This window comes from Ciconia boyciana, chromosome 14, assembly GCF_034638445.1.
Source record: "Ciconia boyciana chromosome 14, ASM3463844v1, whole genome shotgun sequence".
Lineage (NCBI taxonomy): Eukaryota > Metazoa > Chordata > Aves > Ciconiiformes > Ciconiidae > Ciconia > Ciconia boyciana.
The window spans coordinates 8,733,540-8,759,919 of NC_132947.1; the positions used below are offsets into that span (position 1 = coordinate 8,733,540).

Here is a 26,380-nt window from a genome sequence, read left to right on the forward strand (position 1 = left end):
GTATGTCAAAAAGCTGCTTTATAGTTTCCACCAGTGCAATTGTCTTTTAAAAAATATCTTTCTGCAGACGGCACTGGAGCGACACAGGACTAGCTATGTCCACACAGGAAACAGGATCAAGGATTTCCAAAGGTCTGTTGATTTTTCAGCTTTCATGCTCTGAAGATATATTTCCTTTGAAGTGTCTCAAATAGGGTAGTATCCAATTATATTTGTAATCCCAATCTAATTCAATCAGGGACTCCAATTATAGCTGATCTGTCTCTTAATCTAGTTAAAGTCTGTAGAGTAGACTGCACCTTAGCTAACATAACTAAATTAAAACTCAAGCTGTTGAACACTTGTAATCAGGGATAACCAAGTTACAGCCAAGAACTAGCTGAAAAGTGGGAGGTTTGCAAGGGAAGCGGGCTGATCTTCATTTAATGTCCAAACCCTGCCTCAGTCCTACTTGCAGCTAACTCCCTGCCAAGCTTCTAATTATAGAAGGCCTTAAAAAGTACTTTTGAGCTGAGCCAAACACAACGACTATTTTAGCTTTATCTACTTGTTTTCTTCCTCTCCAACACTTCATCCCAGCTCCCCCAGCAGTGGGGTCAAGAGCACTAAAGCAATGCCACTTGCACAAGTGCATCACCTTGCAACTCTCTGGAGCGCGTGGCCCAGCAGCTGCTTGGCATCTCACCTGCTTATTGTGTGGCCGTGGCACATCTGGAGCAACCAGAAAGACACCCATGCCTCACACAAATCCACTCTCACCTGCACACCTCCACAAAAAAGCCTCACCTGAAGAGCCTCCGTGCTCTTGAGTGGACAGTGCACATTGAGGGCCAGCAGGTAGATGACCTGACATACTTCGGTGATGCACCATGGCTATGGTGCATCGTTTACACTACCACAGGGAATAATCAGACAGTATTCAGGATCTCGTAGGTATAAAAGCAGGCAGATTGTAAAAGAGCTGTCAAGGGAACTTTACAGACGGTCATAGCCCTGCTAGCCAGTCGTGTTGCATCAGCGTGAGTTTAGAAAACACATCACTCTAGTTAACTAACTGATGTTAAAACCAGCGGGTCCTAAAACAGTTTGATCAGCCAGTGTGGGTGGGGTTACAACGAAACAACTGAGCTTCATAGGCAGGAATACTTTAGAGTTGTGGGGTTTTGTTTTGGTTGCTTGGGGTTTTTTTAGTTTATACCAGAATTGGCTGGCTGAAGTAACTTTGGCCAACAAAACAGCAAAGACGTCCTATTGTGTTTAATCATACTTGGGGGCAGCTATTAAATTTAATTAGCTCTGTCCCAACTGCCAGTTGCTCAGTTTCAATGTATTTCCCCACCAATTCCAGGCTCCCTCTTTCAGTTTTAAGGGCGGTACTTAAGCTGCCTTGATGAAGACTAAAGTCTGTTTCAAGCATCCGGGGAGACAATGTATGAACTAACACTCAATAATCATTTCCTTTGTTTAAAGAGAAAATTGAGTAGCAATACTGTCTCTTGCTGAAAGTGGTGTCTGACAGCAGGAACACCTTGCAGAAAATGTCTGTTTAGCCCAGTTTGGCCTGAACTTTCTGGTCTGACTTAAGACTTGTTTAGAAAGGCACATGCATTCTCTTAAATACAGTAATATAGCTACATGGCTATACAGTATCCAGACTGAATAAACACTCTGGGATTTATAGCATTATACCTGTAGTTTGAATTTTTGGTGGTGAATCTTCTTGTGTAAAGAAATTCAAATGTAATTTTTTAGTTGTCCAAACTAAGTAGAGATACTGAATAATACCAAAAGTATAGTCTTAACTTTGGTGGGCTCATTCTGCTGTGGCACTTCAGTATCTGTTTGAAAAGCCAGACGAAATCCCTTTAATCATTCATTTAAAATAATGGTATTGGAAATTTCATCAAAACTGGAGATAGGCATTTAAATCAGAGTTTCTTGAAATAATATTACTTATGGCAGACAGAACATACTACCATCTTTGAGTCTTGATCAAGAATTGATCTACAGGAAAGCTGGAACGAGGAGAAGGAAGGGATGACTTTCTTCCATACTTTACTCTCAGTACAAGATCCATAAATTGTGCAAATAGGATACAACTCACAGTAAATTGTTCAGATGTTCAAGAGTGATCATACTATTATATCCCCTCCATTTCCCGCCTTGCTCCTAGCATAAAGGCTTGAGTACTGAGCTTGATCATCTTAGATATTTAATTCATCATTCCACAACTAAGCTAACACTTCACAAAAAAAAGTGCAACTCAGATTTTTGTCCTTTCTTTCTTTCAGGCTGTCATTGGGATACTTTTGTGTTGACTTCATTCTATTCATTAACTTAAATGTTAATGTTTTGTTTTGTTTTTTTCCCATTGCCTTCCAACCATAACAGTTGAAGACAGGAGGGTTGGGGATTTTTCAGTTGTTAATTTTTGTTATTTTTTAACTAAAAGCTGAGCTATCAAAGGCCAGATGGCACCTCCAAAACCTGCTAATTCTCTGAATCTCCACTAACAGTTGGTTGCTAGTCCTTCATTAGGTATGGCATGAACCAAATTCACCCACATGGAAACTAGCCAGATTTAGGACTGGGATATAACTGATAAAAGTAATTGGAAAAACTGCTGTAGCAAAAGAAATGGAATTAGGTCTACAAGGTAAAAAAAAATAATCTTAGTAATCATAGTCATAAAAGCAGAAAATGAGAGCTAATTTTATTAAGTAAAAGACCCCTGCTAAGTGGTATTTTGACATCTGAAAATAATTCAGTTTCGATCTTGGTGCTTCACTGACATGAACAAGGAAATTCATAATTCTTTCTGCGAGCTGCTGTTTCAAGCCGTCTCTGCAGGCGATCGCAGACCACTTGAGCCCAGCTAGCAGCTTTGCTTTGCGACCATCAGGAACACAGACCTGGGAAGGGAACCAAGCTCAGTCCTTTGTTAGGACAGGCAACGTGTTCCATGTGCCTTTCATGAGCTGCTTTTTAGGATAACATAATGGCACAATGTATCGACAAATTGATTATGAAGCAATACTACATGCAATTCAATCGTGGTTATCTGAGATGATAAGGATACAGGGGGAGGTTGTCCTAATTTGTTACCTACTAAGTTGTATTTAGTATTGCCATCCGATTAAATATTTCACCATCACATTCAGATATGGTTTGGTATTCACTGAAAAAATTATATCTTGTAATCAAACCCCATTAGCCTAGTTCCTAATTATGAAGGCGATTTACCATAGGCAAATGGCAGCCCTGATGCCCTGGAGGCAGGGGCTGCCGGCTCACAGGGGTTACTCTGACACCCTTACACCACTGCTGGCCCTACATCCCCCCGTAAAAAGGGATAATAATTAGACATCTCCAAAGGCTCCATTACAGCTTAGTGCTAAAAAAAGGTTTGTGTACCTTGTCTGGAAGGAAACGATCTCACAGGATTCCTGTTACTATCTGTGATGTATCATTGGGTCATGAAATTCAGTGAAGGCAGCACCATAATGACAAGTTACACTTACTTCTGATCTTACATTTATTCAGAAGCAAGTAAGTGTTTGAAAATGAACAAATATTGCAGAGTAGGGGGAATGCTATTCACTTAACACACAGTTAATCCATTCCTTCAAATACTTGGTTTGTATTCTTGGGCAAAGCTGGATCTCTCATTCTCCAGATTGCATCTGTCATCTAATACAAGATATTACACGAGGACACTTTTCATGCTGTGAGAAATAGAGCTGATAATGTTTACTCTTGCCTGGATGAAACGCTTGGGCATTTTAACAAACATCCAGAGATTTGTTTGTTTACCTGCCTAGCCCACATGCCTCTCATTCCTCCTGGCTGGGGAGCCAGTTGGTGGTTCTTTCAAAAAGTTACAATTCCGATGTTATTCCTTCCCTTGCTTGGGAGAGCTAAGCTTTGAAATCAAGTTGCTTCCTGCATTTTTGGTCAGATGCATCTTTGGTAAAATGCATTTTAGATGCATTTAAAATGCATTTAGATGTAACTGCTGATTCCGTGGGAATCAGCAGTCCGTTAGTTGCATTAGGAATACCATTACGAAGGTGGTATTTCTATAGTGTTTATAAAATCTTAGATTTGGCAGCATTGTCAGCCTCAGTACCAGAGGCTGTGTTTACAAGAGAGAGGGGGACTATGATTTTTTACTTGTTACACCCCTATGTTGTTTCTTTCTCCTTCACCTTCCCATACTGTAATGGCAGTGTGAAGATCTTGCCACCTCAGAGCTCCTCCTCCGCTCTTCAGTCTCATCACCAATGTCTAAATATTATTCCTAAAACATAATAATGCAAAATAATGTAATCTCTTCACAGCAATCCCAGCTAATGGAGCTGGAGTGAACAGTGGGCATGGGGCAATCAGATAACTAAGCAGAGTCACAACCACTAAAGCAAGAGGGCTTGCTGCTATCAGAAAGTTTCAAAACAATATAAATGGCTGCTCGCACGTAACAACTAGTTGTTAATTAATAACGGTTCTGTGGTGCTGCTACATGGACACTGCGTTTAGCGATGGGAGGAAAATATGAAGCTCTGTTAATACCTTTGTTGCAGCTCTTCATTACTGTTTTACTTAATATTTTGGCTCTTAAATATTTAGGACTGAGTGTCCAATGGAATTCAGTGCCTAAATCCCTTTAGGATGTTCAAAAGAATTAGCATCCAAGACTTTAGCACTGGGATAAAAAAACTGGAAGCAAACTCAGGGGAGTTTCTAAATTTAACCTAAAGCTTATTCATGAGCAGGTGTGCCCCTTAATTATATTGGCCTGCAAATACATGTAAAGTAGGAGCATTGCTCTAGTGAGGGTAGTTGTATTTGTATTAACAATTCCCACACGGAAGGTACGTAAGCTATATTGTGGCTATATTTAACTGCAGCTGTACTAAAAGCAACACTAGGTCAAGAGGCAAGTTGTTCCCTAAGCAGTGGGCTAAGGAAGCCTCTTTCTAAAGGTTTGTGCTCCGTCATTCTCCCACTCCCCGGTGTTTTCCTTGCTCAGTCCCATATCCACAACCCGTGTGGGTGGCTGGTGCCAGCATGTGTGTGCAGATCTGGAGCAACAATTTGGCTGATGAGCCAGCAGTGCGTATGTCCTGTCCGGCTTGCTGGTTGCCATGTGGGTAAGGTTTGACCCATGATTCTTTCTTTCAGTGAGGGCATTAATTTGGATCTTTCTTCCCTATCCAGATGCTGATTGTCTCACAGCTTGCAAGAACTCATGGCTTTGAAACTGCTACTGTACGACCAGTTTTGACTGAAGTGGGCAGCAGGTTCAAAAGTCATTTGGAAGATGGATGGATGGATCATGGAAAAAAATAAACTTTATTTCCTTATAAAGTAGGAAAAAAAAATGTCCCTTAATTACCACAGTTATAATGGTATAAAAAACTGTTCAAAGAGAGTGTCTCCTGGTTTTGGATTCAGTTAGTCTAGTCTGGAGGAGTCATAAGTACTTACCCACATGCAATTTAACGTACTTATTAACCACTTCTGAATTTGAATGTCTGGGTCTCTGCATTCAATCTTGATTAACTGGCCCAACAATGGACGTTAATTACCCTCATTTACATTGCCTACAGAGCTATGGTCAACCTCATATCAGCAAACTTGAGGCTTCCTACACATGTTCCAACAGGGTAACAGTCAAGTCATCTTCCACGTAGTGGAGATAATCCCTGAGAGCCTACACTGGGAGATTCATCTTGCAATGAGCTGCAGTAAGGTACAGGGGGAAGAATATGGGAGGAAAGTGAATGGGTGTACCTCAAAGTATATTAAGACTTTTTTTTTCCCCTCTTCAAGCTATAGAGATACAGGTAATACATAGGTGCAACTTAGGAAAAGGTATTTTTATTTACATATAAATTCTGAATTTAGAAAAACAGATTAACTAAGTTTGTAATTTGTGCGTTCTTGCGAGCAATAAACGGAGCTGATCGGAGTAGGACAGCACAGGATTTAAGGCAATGTTCTTTATCTTGGTGGGAGTTAGTGTGCATATGGAGATATATATATACATATATACAAATGTGCGTGTACATATATTATATATGTATATCTCCCTACAAACATACTTATCGGATTTTCCATAGTCCTAATCATTTTGCAGTGACATTCCTGAAGGCAGGAATTTCCCGGGCTGGGCAGAGCTGTGGTTCCTGCCGCTGGCAACAGTTTCTTGTGGCAATGAGTTCCACGTGCTGGCAATGCACGGCGCTAAAAAAGCCCCTTTTATCAGCTTCGAGGGTGGGGCTGGGCTGCTGGTGGAAGTACGCCTATCAAGAATGATGCCTCGGCTCTGTTGGTGGTAGAAGATTGTTCCTCTGGACTTTTCTTAAAAAAATAAATAAATGTCAAGCCAGAAAAGGAAGCCTGCTATTTTTCAAATCCAGAAGCTGCAATCATGCTAATCCATATGATCGTGCTAAAGCCAAGCAACATGCCTTTTGCATATGATGTAATCATTCAGCGTAGCCTATTTATAATCACCACCGGCTGGGAACACCTTCCCAGCAAAATATCATCAGGAGAGTTTTTCCTTGGTCACATTCCTCCTCTTATTCCCTATATTTTTCAGTCAGTTGTGCTCTTTCTCCAATTTTGCTGTCTTCCCAGCCTCAAATACAGCAATGTCCCTTGCTTTTTTATTTTTCATTTTAAACTAACACTTTCCACATCTTCTGTTCTTTCAGTTAGAGCCATACCGAGTGAAATCCCAGTCCTCTCAAATCAATACCAAAAATTCCATTGATTTCATATAATATATTCTTTTAAATTCAGTACAAATGCTCCACATGAGTCATCTATTTTAAATATGGATCTACTGTACAGGGCTGTCTATCTCTCAGCTTGATACATAAAACAGCGTGTTTAATAAATTCACTGGTGTGGGTTGGTAGCATTATGTGTAATAAATGAAAATCTGTTAGTTATACTGAGCACATCAAGTGTAAAAGGAGAAAATTCATCAATGTAAATATCTATCTGTGGATCAATTGGTATCAATCTTGTTTAACAGTCTATTTCCTCAGGACACACTTTGGAAACAAAGAGCATTTCAAACTGCTGGTTAAACAAACAAATATATAGAAGCTCTTTGGGCAACATGGGGGTGGAGTAATCGCCAGAAAAAAATAGTCAGAGTGATTTTAAATACCCATGAATCTCTTCTATTTTATATTAGTAAATACAGAGTTTCTCTTGATGTGGCATGTCTATTAAAGTGCATCATGAGTAGGGCTTTGTAAAACCATTATTTGCTTGGAAAGGAAAGTGGCCTGAAAAACCAAATTTGTCCCCTGACCTCCACGTTCAATAATTGTCCAAGGAGGAGGGTGATACCTTCTGCTGTGGAAGATTTTTTCTAAGGTTTGTATTATCCTTAGCTAAATAAAACCCCTTACGAGACACTATAAAAACAAAACAAAACCCCAAGAGGATATATAACTAATTAGATCATCATGCACTGTTTACCTTGGTCTACAACGTTAAGATCTTTTCATGGCTGTCCCATGCAAACTACAGCTTCCCCCTTCTCAAGCATCACAAAAAAAAAAAAAAAGACATAATCCTGAGCACTACCATGGACACCTGGCATGACTGTATGCACAGGCACAAACTTTAGAATATAATAAATGTTGTACAAGCACCAGGGTTTTTGTAAGGTAAAAATGCAGGTAAAGTAACTGGTAAACTGAGACTGTGGTGATGTGCAATGTTCTGTGGCGACTGTGTGGCCTCACTAGGTGCCATTGGTTCCTCCCTCCACCTTCCTGCTGTCTAGCAGGATTTGGGTTTTCCACTCCGCATCACCCTCTGAATCCCACATAATCTGGGATGGATGTTTATCCTCACAACAGCTTTGCAGCTGGGGAAATGTCATCCTCAGTTCACGAGTGGGAAACTGAGGCACAGCCCCTGGTAAATTGTTTGCTGATGAATGCAATGGCGTATTGAGTCTGATTTTGACCGAACCTAGACCTTCTGAATCCTCGCCCAGGGCCCTGCTCCTTCAAATCAACAAAATAATCTCTTCACCAAATCAATCTCTCTCTCTCTCCAACGTCTTTTACCAATCCATTTCATTTTCCATAGATAGATGGGGGGGGAGTGGGTCTTCTAAATGAAAACAAAAAGACACCGTGTCTCCCACAAAGATTTTGCAATCCCCATCTCCATATGTTCAAGGACCCTCACATTTTTGCTTATGCGAGGGCCAGCGGGCTTCGGTGGGGATCGGAGGTAGGGGTGCCTCTGCTCTGTGGCAGAGGAATGCCATATGCCCTATGCCTCTGCTCCCAGGGCTTCACAGCAGAGCAAGTCGAGGCTCAGCTGAGGTGGGGCCCGCACTCACGGCTGGGCACTCCGGCTCTACCCCCGTGTGCCACCAAACGCCGGGCCACCCAGCTGGGGCTTGGGGGGGGGGAGGATTTAAACGTGGTGCCTTTTCACAAGGAACCCAACAGCAGAAGAGGGGAGTAAAAATGAAAATGATTCCACTGTGTACTTACACAGTCAACTTAGTACAGGAAAACGCCTTCAAAGTGTTGGTTTTTCACTTGCTTCAAGTTTTTCACGTGAACCTTTTACATGTCTAGCGTTTTTATTTGCTGTTAAAAATACAATTGGCTCAATTTTGTCGGCTTCCCAGCAAGTGAGACTTAAAAGAAGTCTTTAAACAAATGAGCCAACGGCAAGCATCATTACGCGCCGTCCGGATCCGCTTTTAAAGCCCCTTAACTTGCCTACAACGCCAGGAGACCCCGGGCTCGTCCATTCGGGCAATCAGTGCTCTTTCCTTTTCCACCTTATCTCACGACAAAGGGAAGAATTAGCATTGTCCCGGGCTTCTGCTTGCTTTGGGGGGGGGAGGAAGGGGGGGAGAAAAAGTCTTTAAAGCACAATATAAAAAGCGCAGGTGAGATAACAAAGGTATCGTCCCTCGCCGGCCCGGCAAGCCGGGCTGCCGGCCTGTTTGTTTACTCCCAAAGCTGGGTCCGGCCCCCCGCTGCCCGGGGAGGGCTGCCCGGGGCGGCCCCGGCCCCGGCGGGGCGCACGCCTTTGTCGCCCGCCCGGGCGGGCTGGGCTGGGACTACATCGCCCAGCGTGCCCCGCTGGCCCTGATCAATGGACCTTATTTGAATAATCTGTGAGCCCTTGGACTCAGGCCAATCAGCTGTCAGGGACCCATGATAAATCGCAATGCATTATTGATAATCATAATTACTCTGACATGCGCATTCCGCCCAATGGGGGTAATTTCCCAACTCTAGGAATTTGTTGTGAAGAGGAAAATAATTGCTACTATTTTGCTCCCGATGCTGGTGCACCATGTCGCGACGGAAGCAGGCGAAGCCCCAGCACATCAACTCCGAGGAGCAGCCCCCAGATGCTGCAAGTGGTGAGGCGCAAGGGCGGGCGCGGAGCCGCGGCGGGTCCCAACTTTCCTGATGCGCGGAGGCGGCGGCCGGGGCGGCGCGGGGCGCTTGCCGGGGGGCTTTTTGCACCCTCGTGCTGCGCCCCCCGCTCTCTTCCCCCCACGGGCTCTGCCAGGAACCCGGCCCCCAGCTCCCCGCAGGCTTTTGGGGGCATTTCAGTCCCCGCGTCCCTGCGGAGCCCTAGCGCGGTGTTGTTCCGCGGGGCTGCGCGGGGGCACCGGCCCCGCGGTATTTCCCGGGGGGGGGGGGGGAGAGCTCGGCTTTGGGCCGCTCTGGGGCGCAGCCCTGCGCGGAGCTGCCCGAGGGGTCCCTCGCCCTGCCCGGGTGGCGGCCCCCCAGTGCCCCGCACCCCCCCCCCCCGGTCCCGCGGAGCTTGCGCCGGGCCCCGCGTGGGGACCGCGGGGCTGCGCCCGCCCCGCTGCCGCTGCGCTCGGGGTGCAGCCTCATGGGAGGTGAGCCCCTCATGGGAGGTGAACCCCAAAGGCTCCCTGAGGCGGAGGGCATTGGGGGGGGCAAGCGGAGGGGAGGGGAAGGAATTGCGAACAATTTTGCAGGGGTAGGAAATGGCTCGAGTTTGGTTTCCCCGATCTATTTAACACTTTTTCGGTAGTTGTATGAGGATTTTTGTGGGGCTTTAAAAAAAAAAAAAATTCAGCGCTCGGACTATTTTTGTTGGAGATCACAATCGCCCTGGACCTTTTGTAGCTTGACCTCCAGCCATCTTTGATTTCCGACTTCCTAAAATAACTCCGGTGAGCTAATGTGGGGTGTGCGTGAGCGCTTTGTATTCGGGCGGTGTGGGGGATTTCGCTACCGCAAATCGCTGCCCCTCCTTTTCGGGGAGCTCGCAGCACTTTGCCTGGCTAAGGGAAGAGGAAAGTATAAATCTGCCTTCAAATTAGTTCGCAGCTCAGGGTGGGGGTGGGCGTGCGGGGGAGGCGGTGAAAGGGACACTCGCTTGCCCCCACGGTGTCCCCCGCGGGAGCGGGGAAGGGTCGGGGCTGCCGGAGCTTTCGTCGGCGGAGCAGCATCTTCCCGCAGCCGGGCTGCGGGGGGGGCTGCGGCTGCCTGGGCTCCGCTGCGGGCCTCTCCCCCCGCTATTAACGCCCCTGGTGCCGCGGAGCGGGGCAAGCTCCCGCGGTGCCCGTCCTGCTCCGGAGCGAGAGTGGAGCCGGGAGGACGCGTCCCGGGTGGGGAAGGGGAGGCTGGCCGTGAGCTGGCCAGGGCTGCTGCGTTTGTTAGGAGTTGTTGTGGTCGTTGTGCCTAAACGCTTCTCTGTGTCCCCCAAGAACTTTCTTTGGGTTCTCTGCCTTCCTAAGGGACCGGGTTTGTGTGGGGTTTTTCCATCCCTGGAACTGATCGATACCGATGCACGTTACAGGAGCTGCTTATTCCCAGCCCGCAGGAGGTTCGGGCTCTTAATTTTTTCCTCCTCCCCCCCCCCTCTTCTTTGAGTCGAAATGTGCAATTGTTGGGTCCGGTTAATGGTGACTTAAGAAACAGCAAGCTGGCCAGAAGGCAATAAATCCCATGTTTAATGCATGACTGTTTTCCTTTGTGCATATGGTTAGGTTGGGGGATGGAGGTGATGTTTCCACATGTAAATCTCTGCCCACTGCTGGAAAGCCACCTCCGGGGCTGCGCTGAAACAAAAGGGTTAATAACTCCTGATGCGCCCTGCGTGGGGCGGGGGAGGTGTGCAGGGAGGGGAGGATCGGATCGCTACACACCGCGCTCTCCGGGGCAATGGCCAGCTGCTTTTTTGTTGTTGTTGGGGCTTTTTTTTTTTTTCCTCCCCTCCTCTTTTAACAACAAAACCCTGGATGAAAATCCCGCCGGGAGCCGGGGCGGCGACTGCACAGACCGGGGGGACCTGGCGAAGCTCGCGCCCCGCCGGGGGGGGGGGGGTGTCTCCTGCCGCCTCGGATGGGGCCGTCGTTTGCCGGTCGGGGGGCTCTTGCGGTGGCGGGGGGGGAGCGGGGGGCCGGTGCTGCCTTGCGCCGCCCCGCGGCCGCGGCCGCCGGGACCCTCCGCTGCGGCCCGGGAGCGGCGGCGGGGTCCCCCCGCACTGGAGCCCCGTCCTGTGCGACCTTCGTTTCTGCTTCCAGAAATAAAAAATCGCGGCCGCGACTCCGATGCCTCTTATCGCCCGCAAATCTCCAAAATAGTCTTGCTGTTTCCCGCTCCAGGTGTGCCCGTAAATAGCAAGTGATGAAGCTGCATAACAAAGTCGAAATACCGCAGGGATTTGTCTGGGACATTATCGAGTATATACATAATCGTAAATAATAAAATCAAGCCCTTATCTCCTCTTTTGCAAGCGTTCCTTTTTTTGCAAAGCGATTTGGGACCCACCTCTGTGAACAATGCAGCGTGTTAAGAGACGGTTCTGCTAACCTGGGGATCAATTAACAGGTCAAAAAATCAGCAGGTGGTCACTGGAGAGTAAAGCTACATACTGAAAATTAGCATTTTCACAAAGGGGTTGGAAATGCCCATTGTGCTGGATTGCTGCCATTAAAAATCTGATTCATTCTTAAAAATACAGTATCAAACTGCAACTTTTTCTCAGGGCAGAATTGGAGATTTCCTTTCTTTAAATCCCCGGTTCGTGCTTTGAGCTCTGCTGAAGTGGAGGGGGGGGGGTGTTTAACGGGGAAAGGCAAGTTTTGCGGTGGTTTTCTTGTATTTACTGTTTATCGTGGGTTGCCCGAAGCTCCCGGCGCGGGGAAGGCTGGCCGGGCCGGCGGGGAGCGGCGGGGCAGAGGGCGGCGGGGGGGCCGCGTCCCCCGGCCGTGCCACGGGCTGCGCGGCCGGGGTGCAGCAGCGGCGAGGGGTGAGGGTGCCGGGGGGGCGGGGGCGATGCCCGGCTTGTTTTTCCTTTTACGTAAGTGAAACATTATATTGGTTGTAGTGATGAAGCCCTTGTGCTGGGCTCGGCGGCATGTGACGTTTTGACAGAGCTGCTGCTCTAACCTTTGCCTCCTCCTGCTTGCTGTGGGTGGTAAGTTGATGTCAGGCTTACAATTAGGACTCTCATGCAATTGACCTTGGCAGCGGGGTTTGTGCCGTTTAGCTCGGTCTTAAACACTGTACTAGTGTTAAGTGTGGTCCGGGGCCGCCGCCTCCACAGCTGCGGGCCGCGCCGGTGGGAGGACCGGCCGCCGCCGAGCAGGTAGGGCCGAGGGCGGGTGGCCGCTGCTGCAGCTTCTGGGGGGAAACCTCGGCTTTTTGGTGGTTACTTCGTGAACCAGCTTCGGGAATCGCCCTCGGCTTAACAAGAAGTCCTTGTAGGTAAGGTCCGGGTTGCCGTGTGGGCTCAGGTGGATGCTGGGGGGGGGGGGGGGGGGGAGGGAGGCCGAGCGGGGCCAGCCCCGGCCGTGCTCCTCGGGGTGGCCCCGCCTGGCAGCACCGCCCGGGGGCGGCCGGTTCCCCGCGGGGGCCGGGCAGAGCCGCGGGGCCGGCGCGGGGCGTGAGTGCCCTCCACCGACCGGCCCCGCGCTCGCCGGCGCGGCACGCGTGTGCGCGAAGGGCTCCGGGCGTGCGGCTCGGCGGGTAACGCGCAGAGCTTCGGCAGAGGGGCTCCGCGGGGCTCCGCAGGGCTCCCGCAGACCGGCCGCCTTCCGAGGCCCTTGGAAGCGACTGCGGGAGGCCGGGGAGCGGGGCCTGCGCGGAGGGCTGCGGCCAGCAACGCCGCCGCCCTTTGAAGCCAGCGCCTCTGCTCCGCACTTCTCCTGCGAGTTTTAACGCTTTTTGCTCTTCGGATGCGTTTACTCACAATATTGTGTCCCTTCTCCTTGGTAGGTGGGTAATCAAAATCAAAAGGGTGAATCAGAAGGTAGATAATAGTTTAAAAATAAAAGCCTCGAGAGAGAACCCGAAAACGTGTGAAACTCTAATTGTTAGGTGTAACACGTTTCTGGCTCCTTGGGCAGAAAAATGCTGCTGATAAATTCGGTGTAGAAAACATAGAGGGCTCCTGAATGTTTCTGTAAGTAGCCGTGTGTTTTGCTTACCTCAAGGAACTGACTTTTCATCGTTAAAGAAAATGGTTTAAATGGCGTTTATAGTGGAGGAAGAAGGGAATTTTTGGACAGGTTAAAGTTCTTGGAAGTCCTAGCTTTTCAGCTGGGAACAGAAAAAAAAAAAAACAGGGAGGCACGATACCTGAGGGCAACAGGGAGCTGCTGGCAGAGGTTTTCACGTCTAGGGCTGGAGTGGATACTTGCTAATCCTTCACGAGTTAATTTTAACCGTGGAAGTGCATGGTTATGTTAATGTTAAAGTAGGTGATCAGATGTAGTCTGTGGAAAAAGTAAGCTCACCAAAGATAATAAATTCCTGAAAAAAAAAAAATAAGGGGAGGAAAGCTTGAGCTCTGGCCATTTCCTCCCAATTCAAGTGAAATATAATTTTATTACAGTTGGAAAAAAACCCCATAAATAGGTCACTAATTGCTCAGATGAGTGGTAGACCAACAGCACCCTTTCTGAAATTGCATCAAACCAGACAAGACTTATTTCACTGCTCTTTCACTGGTTCCCTCAAAAAAAAATTAATTCGAGCTGTGTGGATTTTATCAGCCTTCCTTGTCGATGACCGCCTTGTCCTACACAATAGTGGATTTTTTCCATCCATTTGCCAGTGATTCAATCTAACCCCCCTGCTGGGTTTACTGCATTCTTCTAACTTATTGGATAACTAGATGCTGAGAGATAACATTCCTGAAATTCGGGGGTGGGGAGATAAAAAAAAACAGTAGAAGTCCTATCCCTGGGAAGCCTTTGGAGAGGGTTAAGTGAAGTGCACAAGCAATTGTTGTGGCAGGGCTCTCTGCTGCTCGGTAAATCCTTGTACAGTATGTGGACCGAGCTGGCTGCACAGGGAGGCTTCTTTGCAGAGAAAACCCCCGTTTTCAGACCGTTAGGTTCATGTCAGTGATGAGGGCTCGGGGGGAGGGCAGGGCAGGGCAGCACGGGGGTTTGGGTAAATGAGGTGCTCTGATTGCAGGCGCTTGGTGCTCCTTCCAGGCTGGGGAGAGGATGTAGCTAGAAATCAAGATGAAGAGTTAAAAAAACCAACAGCTTTTCTGAAAAGAAACAGTAAATTTCTCCTTTCTTCCAGCTACTGTGCCATAACCAAGCATAGTGCTTCTACTGACTGTATCTTAAAAAAACCAAAACCTTTTTGAGATAGGGGAAGCTATTATACTTACTTTTTCTAAGGTGGAAGGGAAAATAAGGCGTAACTCTCTCCTACTTGTCATGCAGCAAGTCGGTACAAGGTGGGAATTGAATTTATTTGGAGTCCTGAGTTACTGCCTTACTGTCAGACAGGGGAACTGGCAACTAAACTGTGTGACAGAGCGGGCAGGGGCAGGGCTGCTAACCTGCCTGCTGCTGCCGAGCTCAGGTGCCTTCAATTTACTGGAGTTTCTTTCTCTGTGGTGGCAACTGGTGCTTAGGACCAGAAAAGTGATCTCTGGAGCTCCTCAGAACTGTGAAAATTGGGAGCATAGGCTGTGCTGGAGTTTGGAAAAGGAGGCTTTGAATTTAGCGTGGTCTTATGAATGGAAAAAAATTGAAGGAACTATCAAGGGAAGGGAGATAAATGATCAGATGCTTTGAAGCCGTTGAAGTTTGAGGACTTGTCTAGACGTAGTTATCCTGGAATATCTTCTTGGGGGTGGGCAACAGTCTTTCACACGGACATTTCTACTCCACTTGAAACGTTTTGCATGGCCACTGTGGAGGTGCAGACTGCAGTGTGAAATGCATGTGCTCATGGAGGACTGACTGGAAGGAAGAGCTTTGTGCTTTCTGAAGTAAAATGTAAGGTTATTTTGGAACACAGGGAAACTGTATAGTTCGGCCTGGGAAATTGGACTGTTAAAGCCCTAAATGCTAAAGGATTTGGAAAAGAGGTTTTGATGTTTTAGCCTGTTCTGTGACATAACTGTTGGATGGATGGAAACAGTCAAGTAAAGACATCTTGAGTCAGTGTACAGAGTAGCTATGGAAGTTTCTTGTGTTTTTTCATCAGCAGTGCTTTCTTTCCCATTATATCTGCTCAGACTCTTGCAAAGATGAGTTTAAAAACATCCGTTCTTGACCTCAGTTGACCCTATTTGTTGATCAAGTTCTGTATCATGTACTACTTGTACTTGTCTGCAGACTAGATTTCTCTGTATATTTTTCCATAGAGTTAAATCAACTTCAGAGGCATCAATTTAATGATATTTGGGGTGGGAAATGTATGCTAAAACTATGCTTTTACTGGTTTCCTTCATTTGTGGAAGTTGTTTGGGCTGAAGGATGGGGGGAGAAAAAGTATTTAATTCTCCCTGTTTAGATGTGAGGGATCCAAACAGTTTTGATCATAGCTGTGCTGAGAACACCTTTCCTCCCTGTTCACAGACTTGTAACTCCGAAGTGTATGTGATTAACAGAATTGCATACATACAGATTTGGAATTCTTGCTCTGCAGACCATAGCATAACAGGCCTCTGATACTTGCATTTTTTAATTGATCAAGTTGGTTGTTTTTTAAAAATAAACTTTCACATGCACTTTCTGTCACTCAACATTAAACAGTTGAAGTTTGATTTGTTGACTATACATACAATCCCCTTGTTAACCTAACAAATGTCAAGGTTTGCAATATCCTCCCTTACAGAGCCTTTACACTGCCTTGAAACAGTAAGTCAGCGTGCTTGAGTTGTTGCTTGGACATGCTTCCCCTCCACCCTGCCATGTACAGGATATACACATGTATCAGATGTGTGGTTCAGTTACACCTTTAAAATGAAAGCCGCAAATAGCTCCTGTGCTTGCAGAGTCTTCGGTTCCCCTTGTAAAATGGTGTGGGCTAGTAACGTGGAACCGGAGCTGGGCCCCGAGATGAATTACTGGAGATGCAAGACCTAGATAGAAGAGATCTCGTAATACAAATTCTCTGCTGTGGTGGAGGTCTGCAGTGTGCCCCGCTGGCTGTGTGGGAGGTGAAGTACTTGCTTACTGTACCCTTGGCACCCATCAAAATGGGACCAACTAGTGTGAGTTACAGGACATTTCACCTGATGGGGGCTGTAAGACATCTGCAGTCCTTCCCGCTTCCCCCTCAGCTTGATGAGCCTCACGTTTTGCTCCTGAACGCTCCTGCCTCCCGTGCCTGCCTTGAGCTGGGTGCGAGTTTGTTGTTTGAAGGATGGATAGACTGAGCAAAAACATCCTGTTTTGGTTTAGAATTTCTCTTAACCTCTCTTCCCGTTCTGATAGTTCCCTGAGTTATGTTCAGTCTAATTTGCGGGGCAGTGGTGGAGGAAGGGCAGGAGTGGACTTGCAGACCAGCTTTGCTTTTCCTCCCCCTCCCTAAAAGCGGGTGATTTGCGGGTGCAGCTAAACACCCTGTCCTCAGCGGGTCTGAAACGACTTTGTGTGTTTTGCAAGCAGGACTTGTTGCATTGCTTTCTAATAATCACCAGCATCAGTGTAGGCTCGTACCTATGTGTGGGGTTCTGTAAGTTAATAATCTTTTCTTTACTTCTGTGGCTTTTTAGAGGTGTTTTTTTATGTAAGTGTCTTTTTCAAGTATTTAAAAGCTAATATTGGACTTACTTTTGCTTTTGTCAGCCTTCTTTGGTAGTAATTACTTCCATAATGGCAGAGTGAATGTCATTTAATAGATCCGTGTACAATTAAGAACTGCTCTGAAGTTCTTGTTTTAACAATCTTGTATGAATTTCTGTGAGATAGCTAACTAAGGATTACAAACTGAAGTACAAACACAAAATAAGCTTACGTGACGTTTTGCTCAGTGTTACGCTGCCTTGTCTCTCTTCCTTGGGTTGTGTTCCTTTTAAGCTGTTTTGCAGGTGCTAGTTGACTTGCTGCGCTGTTCCTTTTTTACCCGAATAAAGGGATTTGAGATAAACCTCTTTCCATCAAGCCTTGTGAGATTCCTTTTATATTATTGGGTTTTTTGAAAACAGAATTGAGATGCAGATTTCTTTGGGGCTGCAAATGAATTAGCAGCAAAACAAAGAGCAGGACTTCAGATCGATCTGCAAACTTGATTCCAGTGACTTTTATCTTTAACTTGCAATTCAGGTGAAGTCGGTGATCTCAAGAACAGGACATACTCAGTCTAAATCTAGCTATTAATAATGTGACTTTCTTTTATTTTAAGGGAGTCCACAAGACGTCCCAGGTGACGGAGATGGTGAAATGAGTTCCAAAAGGTGTCGCACGGAGGAAACTAAAATCTGTGAGAAATGCTGTGCAGAATTCTTTGATCTCTCTGAATTCCTTGAGCATAAGAAAAATTGCACTAAAAATCCACCTGTTCTAATCATGAATGACAGTGAGGGAACAGTACCCCCTGAAAGCTTCTCTGAAGCTTCTCTAGGGAGCTTTCCAAGTGATCGAATGGATAGCAGGACACGCAAGGACATTCAGGCAAAGGGCTGCACTGGTTCTATGGAAAAGAGAGAAGGAAAAATGGATGCTGAGTCGGTAGGAGGAATGTACCTTAAAATAGAACCCCCCGTCACGCCTGCAGCTCCTGGGCTAAGCTATCTACCAAAATCCAAAGTACCAAACACTAACGTGACTTTGCAGACAATACGGGGCACTAAAGTGGCTGTTAACCAGCGGACCTCCGATGCCATCTCTTCTTCAGCAGCCAGTTTCAATGCTATCCCCATGATCCTGGAGCAGCTCGTGTGTTTGCAGCAGCAGCAACTCCAGCAAATTCAGTTGACGGAGCAAATTCGCATTCAGATTGCCATGATGGCTCCCCATGCCCTGCATCCTTCTATAGCAGCTGCTACTGATCCACTAAAAGCTCTGGGCGCTCACATGTCTCAGCAGCTGTCGGCTGCTGTTGCTTTAATCGGACAAAAAGCTGGAAGCCAGAGCCTATCACTGGAATCCTTGAAGCAAGGAAAACTACCTCATTCTAACACTGGCGTTGCGGCCGCCGGCTCGCTGGCTGCTGGGCTCTCCTCCTCCTTCCCCTTGAAGCCGGAGGCAAGCAGAAGCCTCCCCGGCTCCATTTCTCGGTTCCCGAATCCTTTGCTACCTCAGTCCTCCAACTCCGTCATCTTCCAAAATCCGCTTTCGGCTGTTTCTTCTGTAATAGATTCCTCAAAGAAGGGGAAGGGAAAACCTCCCAACATTAGTGTGTCTGAAAGCAAACCGAATGCAGAAGAGCCGTTCTTCAAACACAAGTGTAAATTCTGCGGCAAGGTCTTTGGCAATGACAGTGCCCTGCAGATTCACCTCCGTTCCCACACCGGTGAAAGACCCTACAAGTGTAACATTTGTGGTAACCGCTTTACAACCAAAGGAAACCTTAAAGTGCATTTTCAGCGTCACAAAGACAAATACCCCCACATAAAGATGAATCCTTACCCAGTTCCTGAGCACCTGGACAATGTTCCCACTAGCACTGGAATCCCGTATGGGATGTCTGTGCCACTGGATGAGTCCAACCTAATTGTGGATAGCAAACCTCTCCTAACAACTCTGCCTACCTCTGCGGCCACCAGTGCACCTCAGACCGTCTCCAACCTAGCAGGCATTAAGGAGTCTCTGCCTGGTACGTTCTCAAGTGACCTGCAGTCAAGGCCTTCTCCAGAAAGTGAGGGTGGCTCTTCCTCATCAGGGGCGGTCGGTCATGAATCGGGAACAGAGCAGAGCTTGAGTTCACCACAAGCTACCTGCAGCGTGAGCATCTTCCATGTAAGCGGGTCAAACGAGCAAGGCTCAGAAACATCGAAGCTTCAGCAGCTGGTTGAAAATATCGACAAATCCACTGCTGACCCCAATGAGTGCCTGATCTGTCACAGAGTGCTGAGCTGCCAGAGTTCACTCAAAATGCATTACCGTACTCACACTGGAGAGAGGCCATTCAAGTGTAAAATCTGTGGCCGTGCCTTCTCCACTAAAGGGAACCTTAAAACTCATTATGGTGTCCACCGGGCCAATACGCCTTTGAAGATGCAGCATTCGTGTCCTATTTGCCAGAAGAAGTTTACAAACGCAGTTGTGTTGCAGCAGCATATCCGCATGCATATGGGGGGACAAATACCCAATACACCAATGCCGGAAAACACCTGTGACGCTACTGATGGGGATCCTACTGTGGCTGAGAAGAATGGAGACATCAGTCGCCCAGGCGAGACCGTGGAAAGCATAGAGATGGAAGAGGACTTGGACTCTCAGGATGGCCCTAGGAGTTCTTCAAAACCTCCTACTCCGTACGATGCACAATCAGAATCACCAGCCACGGCAGCCACCTTCTCTGGTATTGCAGCACTGGAGAATCAAATGAAGATCGTCAACTCTGCTTTGAACTTGCAGCGGCAAAGCAGCTTGAAGTCTAGTGACAATGGGTCAGCAGAAAGTGATGGCATGACAAATGATTCGTCTTCTGTGGCAGGAGATCCAGATTATCAGAACGGCAGGAGTCCTGCTGCCTCCGAGTCTGCATCGCTCCAGGCTCTGTCCCCAGCCAACAGCCAAGCTGAGAGCATAAGGTCAAAGTCACCTAGCTTCAACAATCAAGAAGATACAGGCACGGGAAACAAATCTGAGGGTCCTGAGAACGCTTCTGCAGAAATGGAAGGGGTCGTCGGTGCTTTGGATTTAACTTACGGCAATATTGGTCGAAAGGTCATTAAAGAAGAACCTGGGTTACACTTTGCAAATGGAGAATATGGTGAGTAATATGAAATGCTGGCAATAACTTGGGGTGGGGTAGTAGGACTGGAGGAAATCTATCTCTAAGAGGACCAACAGGAGTCAAAACCTTCTTAGCTTTCCTCTCTTCCTTCTCCTCTATTAGGATAGGGGCATATGCCCTGTAAAGTTTTTCTGACTCAGTCAGACTCAAAATTCAACAAAATTCAAAGAATTAAGTGCTGTCATCTCCTGCAAGGGGTAGCATAGAGGTCCTTAAAATAAATAGAGGCTGTGCACTTACTGTCTTTCATGGGCTCACCTCACACCTACCTATAGCTCTCTAAAGATACATGTTTGTGTTTCATGGAAAACAGCTTAACCCAAGAATGTGACATTAAAACTCTGGAATCTTTTGTGGGGTTTTTGAGCTCTTTAGCGTTGAGGCTAATGTTGATCTAAATTTGACCTGAAAGTGAGACTTTCTAACTCCTAAGCTCACCAATAAAAATAGGGATGAACTGACTTCTTTCAGAGCATCCTAGCAAGTGTAGTAGCAGCCCTACCACGTGTCTTTGGAGGGCTTTGCAGGCATGCTCTTCAGGGACGTGCGGCTCCAAAGGCAGGGCTTCTGGTATCTTAGCCAGGTTTAAGCTTGGAAGCAGGAGGAGGTTGGGATAAATGTTATCTTTGCTTTCTTTCCAGGTCGAAGTAGTATTCCAGCTGCTTTTGTTAGAGCCCCACCAGCCCTCATAAAAATGGAGATGCCCAGCGAGCGTCCCATTAGCACTAGCCATTTCATTGGCCCACCAGCTCTCTCCCCTGGTGTTGCCCCTCTCCTCGTGCCACGACCGAAATTCTGCCGTCCCGCCAAACAGCACATCTGCACTACGTGTGGGAAGAACTTCTCCTCTGCCAGCGCCCTTCAGATTCATGAACGGACCCATACTGGTGAAAAGCCATTTGCCTGCACCATCTGTGGGAGAGCCTTTACAACAAAAGGAAACCTGAAGGTAAATCATCCTTATGTTGTGATCCCCTTTGTTGGGGAAAGACTATTGCTAATATTTGTCCTGCCTTTGGGGACAACTTTGATTTTCTTTTAGTTCCTCAAATGGTTATCTTTGACTTTTGTCTCTCCTTCCTGAGTTTCTTCACACAACTTGCTAAACAATGTACTGAGATCACCCGCAGAAGTCTTTGCTACTGTCCTTGACTTTCCTTTTTTGGATGGTAGGGAAGGCTTAGCCCTTACTAAGCAGCCTGCTTTATTTTCATTTGGATTTGGGTGTGTCAAGACGTAAACATTTCATAGACTGAATGCTACAAAATGATGCTACAAAATGATGCCTACAGAACACATGCGTTACACTGCACTGCTTGAAACACCATGCGGGATGACGAGGGATAAAATTGAGAGGATAATCCCGAGATAGCACAAAGTACTTGGAGATTGCGTCTAAGCACTTGCTGAAGAAGTGCTGCAAGTCTGTCTTTATTGTCAGATTAATCCATTTGCCCTGTAAGGGGCTCACAGCTCCCTCACTTGCACAGAGCCTTCTCACTTCCCATGAGAACCTCTTCAAGCTCTTCAGTCCTTTTGCATAAATGCTGATAGGGAGGGAAAATACTCTGCGGTTTGTGAACAGTTACTTGCTGGAAGCACTGGCAGTATGTTTGTGGTGTGGAAGATTTTAGCTTAGGTGTAACCTCTCTTCCAATTTACTTGGTGAGGTTTTTTTGCATTAACTAGTATTTTTTTTTTTCAATATATCAATGTTTCAATTCCACAGCAAATAATGTGGCTTTTTTTTTTTTTTTTTGGGGGGGGGGGACGACAGGAGCATCTTCCAACACCACTTACAATAAGTTAAAAACACAGTCCTATAAGCACTTCAGCAGTAAACTCCAGAGAACCTTGGTGATGTCAGGCAGTAGAATGACTGTATCTTACACATGCCAGGAACAGAACAAAGACAAGAACTAGCCAGCTTAAATACTTACCTGAATGCAAATGGAGCATACATGGCTTCTTTTGAGCAACTTTGCTGTAAGCAAAGTAGAACTTGGGTATACCATAAAAGAACTGCAGTATTAACGATTCTCTTTACTTTTTTCCCATCTGGAAGGTCCATGTAGGAACTCACATGTGGAATAACTCTGCCAGGCGGGGAAGAAGGCTTTCGATTGATAACCCCATGGCTCTGCTGGGGAACGATCCCAAGAAGGTATCTGAAATGTTTCCAAAGGATATAATTCCTCCTTCAGTGAGCATTGACCCCACAGTATGGAATCAGTATGCAGCGGTACTCAGCAATGGCATAGCAATGAAGACTAATGAGATCTCGGTGATCCAGAGCGGTGGCTTACCTACCCTTCCAGTCACCATTGGGGGTGGTTCGGCAATAAATACTGCTACGGTCTCCAAAATAGATGGGACCCAGTCTGGGACTGGTTCTGATACGGAGAAGGCCAGTGGTGCTGCTGCAGACAATGTGCCAAAACACCAGTTCCCTCACTTCATGGAGGAGAACAAAATTGCTGTTAGTTAAAAACTCTAGTGAAGTTGACGTACAGAAAGAACAAATATATATATACACAAACATATATTTTTAAGAGATTCCACTTCGGCCTCCTATTTTCCTATTGACGTGCAAATGATTTTATGGTTGTCTTTGTAAGAGTTGCCCAGAGTACAATCATGATATTGCTTTGCAAATAGTAAATAATAAAGAATAGGATTTCCTTCTATTTGGAAAGATGCGGGTCTTGCAAAGTAGTTCTTGCGTGTGACTTTAATGTGTACAGCCTTACAGAAGTTTCTACAACTTGAAATTCCAAAGGTTAGAATCTTTACCTCTTTGTTTAGAGTGAAATACTTGGGGGGTTTTGAATAGAGTGGAAACAACCTACTGTTGATGGAAAAGCTTCTATTTACTGATGAGAAATGAAAACTGTTAATGCGGGTAAATATCCTAGAATGTCTGCCACCCTCTTAAAAATAGTTTTTCTGTTTGGATTTTTGGCTCTGTGTGGTTTCTGAATGTACTTTTTACTATAATGGCTACAAAAACTACAAAATTTTTTTTAATTCATTTTTTGCCTCAGAATTTCTATGAAAAGAAAGTTGCTGTTTTTCTTTAATCACTGCTCCTAAGAAATTAATTCTCTGTATTGTTGACTGCTGCTTATTTAATACTACTACTAGGACAGTCCTTCAAGTGTAGTGCCAAAACTCCTCATTCCAAAGATGTGCAGTTTTTCCTAGATGTTTTATTTCAATACCAAGAGCCCCAAACAAGCATGGGTGGGTATGTATATACTTTTTTTTTTTCCTCTCTTGAAAGGGAAGACTTGCCTTGGGAAGTCAGGTCTAAAAGCTCTGCAAGGAATCTCAGGTGACTGTTGCAATTAGGCATGGGAACTAGTTTCCTTAGCAAGAGACTTTTTTATTTTTATTTTTTTCATTTGGGTAATTTAGAAGATCAGTCTGTGTAAACCTGTATTTAAATATGAAGTATTCATGCTTAGGTTAAATGTTTTGTGGGTTTTTGGATGGCATTCCTACTCTGGTCATTAAGTTTCTTGGTGGTCTGTGAACTTGCATTCTACCAAAATGGTAATTAATGGTCCATGTGTATTGTATGAAGGTTGCTGGGATAGTCATCTGGATTCTAAGTTATCTACCTCATTTTTTCCTTTTGTAGTTGTAGTGTCTATTTTTCTATTAATGACCACTGTAATGAACTGAGATTCAAGCAGATGCTTCCATGCACTATCTGAAACCAAAACCTGATGTATTAGTGGAAGCACCTGAAGACTTACTGGACTGACCTTTCACTATTCCTCTAACGTCTGCTGGAACTGTATGTGTAATGGGATCTAAACCAGACTGGAAAGTGAGCATTTGGTATGGAAGGACTGAACGATGGAAAGAAGTCTAATTGTTGACTGCAGGAAATCTTCAAGTCCAGTCTCCATTGTGGAAGGCCCCAAAAATGCAGATTACCAAAAGTTTGTGTAATGTCGTTGCACCTGATTCTTGCTTATGATCTCTCTATGCCGAGTTGTGCCTTTCCTGCTGGACTTGTAAGAAAGAACATACCAGTACCTGTTTACACTGTAAAATGGATATTGTTACATAGACCATGCAAAAGGCATCCCAATTGTCAAGTTTCTGCGTTGTGAATGTATGACTTTTAAGAACTCTGTAGTTTTGAGTATCTACTGATGCATTTCTGTTGACATTTTGAGAATAAATTTTGGGATGGCTTTTTCACACTTAGTGCTTAAATTTTTCTGGCAAAGCATTTGCATTTGTCTCCTGAAGAGCAAGTTCAATAGGCAGCATGCTGTCTCACTCCAGTGACTTTTAAAATCCATGATCTAGGGTTATGCTTTAGTTTGTTGCTTAAAACAACAGAAACTAGGTAGCAGCGGAGGATTCTCTAGATCAGTTTCTGGGGAACAGTTGGGGTTTGATACAGGGATTGGTACTCGCCAGGGATGTTGATTCCCACACTAAAATAGAACGACAGTAGTAAGTGCAGTAATTCCTGTACTGTGATCACCCTAGAAAGGGAAAGGAATACTAAGTTATCAAATTGCCACTGCCTGAAGATGCTGGCTGCATAGAAAAATGCTCTTCTAGGGGAAGTTAGTTATTAAAGGAAACCAGTTCTCAAAACGGCCCTGATATAATGGAAAAGTGTTGAGATTCTGATACTCACAACCTAAACTAGCAAATGCATTTTGCACTTGGGAGGTAACAGGGGAGGAAAATGGTGCAGAATCAGTGTAGCCTTAAGGTGCACCCTTCCAGCATTGGTGCTGCCCGATGATGGTGCCCCTTGCACAAGGCTCATACGTGGGAGTGGAAAAAAAGGCAGGAAGGAAACCCTTGTTCTCTAGGCTCTACTACAAGCTCTGGAGCAATGAAAAAAAAAAAAAAAGGGGGTGGGGAGGGCAGGACTAGGGGTGAGGTGGTCCAGGAAGGTGGGCAAGATAAACATCGGAGCAGAAGGAAGGGTAACAACACATGGTGGTTGTGTGGGAAGGTAGAAAGCATACAGCACTAGTCTACACAGAGCATGCAGTTGTTTAAAAGCAGTGCTATAGTTCCAGGAGGCAAAATATTTGTTGCAAGGGAAGACATGACCCTCCTCTGCTCAGGGAAACCAAGGGATTATAATCTCACCCGCAATGGATGAGGAGTATAGCAAGAGGTCTCTCAGTGGTGATAAATTAAAAATAAACTGTGCACGCATGCTAGCATGGATACTGTTCTCAACTGCTGAGATGATAACCTGCTTTGAGAGCAGTGTTGCTCTGGGTGCCTGGCTGGGCTTGTTGCCAGAGCTGCTGCTCTGTCCCTTCAAACTTTGGGCTGGATTTCTGGCTGGTTCCTTACGCTGGTGGTGCTGGGCACCCCATGCAGGATGCGCTGCCCGTGCAGGACTAACTGCAGCAGCACTAGAAGCAATGTGGTGTGAAAGAGGACGTGTTGGGCTTGCAGGAGAGGCGGATCACATCTAAAGACTTGCCCTAACTGGGAAATCTGCTCTCCAGCATGGGCCAACCATGGGTATTGTGAAAAAGTGGCCGAGTTTCAAAAGAACCTGTGATAACAAGCCTGCTCTCCGCTGATAGCTTGATACCAAGTGGTATCATGATGCCACAAAAATGTCAGCAGCAGGAGGAAACGAGCAGTTTTGCTAGCAGGAAGCCAACAAAACCTGCTGTCCTGGGGCTTTGCACCTTGGTAGTATACGTTGGTGACTCCTCATCCAAACAGCTCCTGAGGTTTGGGGTCTCTCTTTTAAATGTAGACTCTGAGCCTGTCCCATGAGGGCTGAGCTTACATTACAGCTTTACCTCAAAAGGTGCCAAGCTGTGGGGCTCCAACTGCCTTTTCATGGCCATCTATAAGAATCTAATTATGTATTTAGATCTCTGCCTTCTTTAACTGTATTGGTCAACAGGTTGGAAATTAAGGGGAGATGAGGAGGGAGGAGGAGTTTATTAAAGCGTGAGCTCTGGTCTAGAAATAAAATGTCAGGAAACTGCTGGGAAATCAGGACAACTAGAGGTTTTGGCAAATAGTTGTACAATATCCTGCAGCATAGGGTTGCTCGGGGGAATCGGTTAGGTGCAGCTAGGGCCTGCCTTGGACAGGAGGACAGCAGTGAAAATGAAATTATGTGACTTGGCACAGAGTCACTGCAAGGCTTT

The 26,380-nt window shown here is 46.1% G+C and overlaps 1 protein-coding gene across 8 annotated transcripts; it reads left to right on the forward strand.

Annotated features, from left to right (window-relative positions):
* The first annotated feature begins 9,088 nt into the window (after nt 1-9,088).
* On the forward strand, nt 9,089-24,422 carry SALL4 (spalt like transcription factor 4). 8 transcript variants are annotated; one of them, XM_072879521.1, is made up of 5 exons: nt 9,089-9,430; nt 17,655-20,189; nt 20,855-21,162; nt 22,279-22,377; nt 23,358-24,422. In XM_072879521.1, the coding sequence occupies exons 1-5, from the start codon at nt 9,361-9,363 to the stop codon at nt 23,415-23,417; spliced, it is 3,072 nt and encodes a 1,023-aa protein (XP_072735622.1). In that variant the 5' UTR covers nt 9,089-9,360; the 3' UTR covers nt 23,418-24,422. The 8 variants fall into 8 exon arrangements, with proteins under 8 accessions (XP_072735622.1, XP_072735623.1, XP_072735616.1 ...); XM_072879522.1 differs by having other exon boundaries at nt 23,857-24,422; XM_072879515.1 differs by having other exon boundaries at nt 9,090-9,430; nt 22,279-24,422.
* The last annotated feature ends 1,958 nt before the right edge of the window (nt 24,423-26,380 follow it).

Bases quoted from the DNA above. Each gene is read 5' to 3' on its own strand.
- SALL4 (XM_072879515.1), top strand. From the start codon at position 9,361: ATGTCGCGACGGAAGCAGGCGAAGCCCCAGCACATCAACTCCGAGGAG. The intron at 9,431-17,654 runs GTGAGGCGCAAG...TTTTATTTTAAG, and splicing joins GCCCCCAGATGCTGCAAGTG to GGAGTCCACAAGACGTCCCA. The intron at 21,163-22,278 runs GTAAATCATCCT...CCCATCTGGAAG, and splicing joins CAACAAAAGGAAACCTGAAG to GTCCATGTAGGAACTCACAT.